Consider the following 5,042-nt stretch of genomic DNA (forward strand, 5'->3'; position numbering starts at 1 on the left):
AAAGAAGGCACTTAAACAACTGAGCTAGTGGGCAGGCCCCCCTCGTTAGAAGTTTAAACGAGAGAATTTTATTTGACTCATATTTAACAGGTTGGAGGTAGGGAAATGGCTAATAGTAGATTGGTGACTGTATTCTACAAGGCCATTCAAGAAACCAGCTTCTTGTTTCAGTCATGTATTATGGTTTGTTTGTTAAGCTTTGTAACCCCTAGATCTCTGCATATGGCTGTTGATGTTTACATTTAAATTTACTTGAAATGAAAACATCCCTACCTATACTAGCTACATTTTAAGTCCTTAGTAATATGGTGGCTACTATTTAGTATGACACAAATAATACATTCATTATTCCAGAAAGTTCTTTTGGTCAGTACTGTACTGTTTGCGTACACATGCTTCTTGTGGCTCAAAGTGGCCTAAGTTCTAGTCTGTGAGAGGTGAGGATGAGAGGGAGAAAGGAAAGTACAGTTTTATTATAAATGGGTCTAAAGATGTACATACCGTTTCTGCTTATGGCCATCTTGTCAATATTAGCTATGTTCAACATCTCACTGTTTTGTAATGGTCATGGTTGGGTGGGGACAGGGGTTCTGTTATCAGAAGGAAGAAGGTGAGAACAAACACTAGAAGATAATTGGTTAGTGTACTGAAGGTATGAATTTGGCAGTAATGTTTTTTCACCACCCCTAAAATAAAGGAACTGGGAATTATGGGTAAAATATTTCTTTTCTTTCTTTCCCTACTGTCTTCTCCATTCCCCTCCCCTTTCCGCCCCCCCCACATCCCCTCTGATCACTTCATTTTCCCTCTCTATCTCCACTGTCTTCTCCCTCACCCTCTTCTTCCCCTCTCTCTTACTGTGTTAGGGATCAAATCCAGGGACTGTGCTGATCTACTTTTCTATCCTTTTTCAATTTCTATTTTGAGAAGAGTTTTCTAAAGTAGTATTTCTATATTAAAATATGGAATGATGATGTTATATTTATGTGTTTGCAAACAAAAAACTAGAGGTTTTGTTCTTGTTTGTATTTTGTAGATGTTCGGGCATGATTTTTGACATTTTGAAGATAAGCAACAATAAAGTACAAAGTCTAGTTAGTGGTTTAATTGTTCTTCTTTCACATTATACTTACCCATGTTTTCTCTCAGTGTCTGACTGTCTGTCTGTCTGTTATAAATCATATAAACTATTTAGCAGTACAGTGAAAAGCACATGGTCTTTGTTCATACCATTCTCTATCCCTAATCTTGAGACTTTGAAATGTTTATGTTTATAACTTCCATATTTCTAATGTCTAATTCAGTATTTCTTGATTTTTCAATTATAGAACTTATATTCTAATTACATAATCAACCATGAACCACCATCTCCTATTATGTTTTATTAACTTTAATATCTTACAATTCTTTCATGTACATTCTGTTTAAAATTGCCTTCAAATTAGCAACTAAGGTTTTATCATTTTTGTACTAACTTTTACTCCTGGTCTATCTAACTTTCCCATTTTTGTCACTACTTTAAAATTACAGTGATCAGTTATGCTTAGTTTCTGTAACTATAATCCATTTAGCTTGTTCTTACTGTATTCTAAAAATTGTAAGTAATAAACACTTTGAACTTTTTTTGATTATGGAATATTTTTCAGTGCAAAGTTAGTGGCAGTACATTTATAGTTGTTCCATAGCTCTTTGTTTATAATTTAATTTAAAATTTTCTCTTTGGCTTCCATATTTTAAAAACTCCCATAATCTCCAGTGTATCAGTCATACTGTATTTTACAGATTTCTGCCTTTTTGGTTACCATACTGGAGTTTTCTCTTCTAATGTGTTTTGTTAGTGTTCTTTAAATATTTTATGGTTTCATAAAAGTTGTTAAAATTTATTTTAATTACTGTAATTCTTTATTTTTTGTAACTAGATTTTATACTTGAAATTTTCTCAATTTCTAAATAATTTTTTTAGTGAATTTGAAGTAGTGAAGTTTTCATTGTCAGATGTCCATATATATGAACTTCAGAGTGATGTGTTAAAACATGTAATAAAAACATTCACATTTTTGGAAAATGGAAAGATTAAGATGTTTAATCAATACAGTTTTAAAAATAAGGATTAATCATAGTCATTCATGTTTTTCTATTTTGTTCTAGAATTATTTTTCTTACTGATTATAATAAAACTTCAATCTATGGATACTTTTTTTTTTTTGGGTTTTTGTTTTTCAGGTGATACTGGGGATTGAACCCAGATCCTTGTGCATGCTAGGCAGACACACTATCACTTAGCTACCTCCACAGCTTGTTTTATTTCACTTTGTATTACATTATTGACTGTGTCTTTAGATGTAGCTGTGTTTCCCCAACTTCATTACCTAGCATTTATTGAAATTAGCCTATTATACTTGGTTAGTAGCTAAATGACAAAAATCATGTTAAAAATCACCTAGGCTAATTTTAGTTCTGAACTCTTGATGAGCTGTACCATCAGTTAAGTTGCTTAATACTATTAGGCTACCTTTTATCTTTACTAGAGGATGGTATTGTAAAAATGTTCACATCCCCACTTCCTAGTAAATACACTGATTAATTTAAACCATTTTGTTGGTAGCTTATGATATGCAAGGGATTGCATTTTTACAGAATGATATATTTCAAAGGATATTGGTTTCTGTTGTAGAAAAATTCATGCATTTAGAGCAACTTAAAGCCAAAACAGTTGTTCTTGTGCTTCATGTTTAAAATATTAGTCATCTTGAGTGCATGCCTAGGTTAAATGTCAGATACTATATATTGTGCAAAAAGAAAATTTATTGTTAGGAGACCAGGGTGTATCTGTGCTTATACAACATTTTCCTTAGAGGATCGTATTTGAACTAATATCAAGCAGATTTTTGTAAAGTAACATTTATTGATAATAAAAGAGTTCATCGAGGAGAAAAACAAATAAAGGAAGCATAAAAGTCTCATATTGTGTAAAACTACAGAAATGGATCATGAGTTTGACAGGAAGTTTAATGTGTACATAAGCACAGGCTGACAGAAACATGCTGTATGTGCCAAAGGTTTCAGTGATGGAAAACCGAAACATAGTGCTCACTGACCACAGCATGAGCCTTGACACACGTTGTAAATAATCCAGAGATCTATGACTGCATTAAGCACTAGGCTGGTGTGTTAACGGCAGTAAATCTATAGCAGCAGAGAGGGTTGGCATGCAGAAGTTCCTCTGATTAAATTTTGTAATGGATTAAAAAGAATGTATCAACTATTTTTATTTCAAGTCATGCCTCTTCAACTTTCCCTCAGTAACCTACCCCAGTGTGATGGTTCTTAATTTTTTCTATTCACCAGACTTGTATATGTGGACACTTGCTTCAGTACCATCAAGTTAAAAGCAGAAGATGCTTCTGGTAGAGAGCATCTAATCACTGTCAAGTTGAAGGCAAAGGTATGTGCCTTGTTGAACTATTTTTCTGTCCAAAAAATACTTTGAGAAATGAACCTTTTGAATATTTTCAAAGTTAAGGAGACTAACTGCTCTAAAAGTAGATGATGCTTTTAGAAACTGATTTTCAGAGCCTCAGAATTTATTCACCAGGTTTCCAAAGTCTAGGTATTATTTCTTGTCAGTTTCAATCCAAATTTGATCAAAATGTAGACTTTATAACATTACAAAAAAGATCCAGCAGCCTCAAAGTACTATAATACCATTTTTGTAAAATCTTCTGCTAAAAGAGTGGGTGCTTCTTTTATCTTAAGGAAAGCTCTCCTGAGAAAGTCTTTTTGTCCTCAACTCTTCTTAGGAATTATCATTGTAGGTCTTACTCTGTCTCCCCAACTCTCATTCCCTAACATAGGCCCACATGTGCTTTTAATGTACTTTTTTAAATATACTTTTTATTATTTGTTTGTTTTGGCTGGAGTTTTTTGACATATGTGCTGTAAAAATTTTCAAAGATTGTGCTTTTATAGAATCATTGTAGGTTGCTAATCCATAATTATTGGCTAATTTTAGTGGCACAGAACATCTTTATTTCTGTTTCATCTTGAATTTTTAATTCTCAGTTGGGAATTTTAAGATATAAGTAGGATAAATTCAATCTATACTTAGCAATCAATGAGAAAACTTTAAAATTTAAAGAAAAGCAGGACATCCAACTTTTTTATTGTTTCTAGTAGTCATCAATCAATTCTATATCAGAAGATTGTAGCGATGAAAAGATCAATTGTGTTTGTCCTTTTTAAAAATGTGTCTGGCATTTAAGCTTTCCACAAGAGAAAATTAATATAGAAAGCTGTACTGGGTGACACAGGAAAGTTGATAGCTCATAGTGGCTGTGGATTAGACAGGTTGAGAAATGACTCGGTCTCTTCATACACGCAGAATGTTTAGGCATAATTTAAGGACATGTATAGTAAATGTTGAAAAACTAGTGGCATATTAGTATAAGAAGTTAGATGGTTATTTTAAAAATGTTTTATTTTCCTTTTGAGTGCTTAAAAGTATAGCTTTTTAAAAACATCTAGGAAAACTTTGCCTTTATCCTTCCAAAAGGTCACATACTTGCCAATGGCAAGGGTTCTATCATTTCCTTCCAAGCACTATTTGTTTATTTTGTACATTGATAAAAGTTATTTTACTGCTATGAAGATCAAAATAAGGCTGTTAAATACATCTTGTCCCTATTTTTATAAGCACTTGTACTTACTGATAAATAAATGCCACCTTTTTACTTTAAAAAAAATTGTGTTTATTTTTTGTTTGCATATTAACTGTATATTAATGGGAGTCACTGCAATGAAAGATTTTATTAATCTGATTTGATGAAACCTCATTTGTTCATAGTACTGAGAGAAATGCTGTGCTCTGTTGGCTTTATTCTTACATCTTTTCAAGATAGATGAGCTCACTCCTAATATTTCTTAAAAATACGTGCCAGGGTCAGTTTTGTAACTTGTATAGTTAAAAAGCACCATTGTGGACACACTGGAAAAAGAAAAATCTTTTAGCTGGGCAAGAATTGAGAAATGTATGTAAAAAACAG

At 32.4% G+C, this 5,042-nt stretch overlaps 1 protein-coding gene across 3 annotated transcripts in view; it reads left to right on the forward strand.

Moving 5' to 3' along the window:
- The window catches only part of Fancl (Fanconi anemia complementation group L), a 69,339-nt gene that overhangs the window by 21,706 nt on the left and 42,591 nt on the right, over positions 1 to 5,042 (forward strand). For all 3 annotated transcript variants that reach the window (XM_004636187.2, XM_023720846.1, XM_023720847.1), the window contains one exon: positions 3,349 to 3,445. In XM_004636187.2, coding sequence (XP_004636244.1) covers positions 3,349 to 3,445 — 97 coding nt within the window. The remainder of the gene's footprint in view (positions 1 to 3,348; positions 3,446 to 5,042) is intronic.

Source organism: Octodon degus, unplaced genomic scaffold (genome assembly GCF_000260255.1).
Source record: "Octodon degus isolate 3935 unplaced genomic scaffold, OctDeg1.0 scaffold00078, whole genome shotgun sequence".
NCBI lineage: Eukaryota > Metazoa > Chordata > Mammalia > Rodentia > Octodontidae > Octodon > Octodon degus.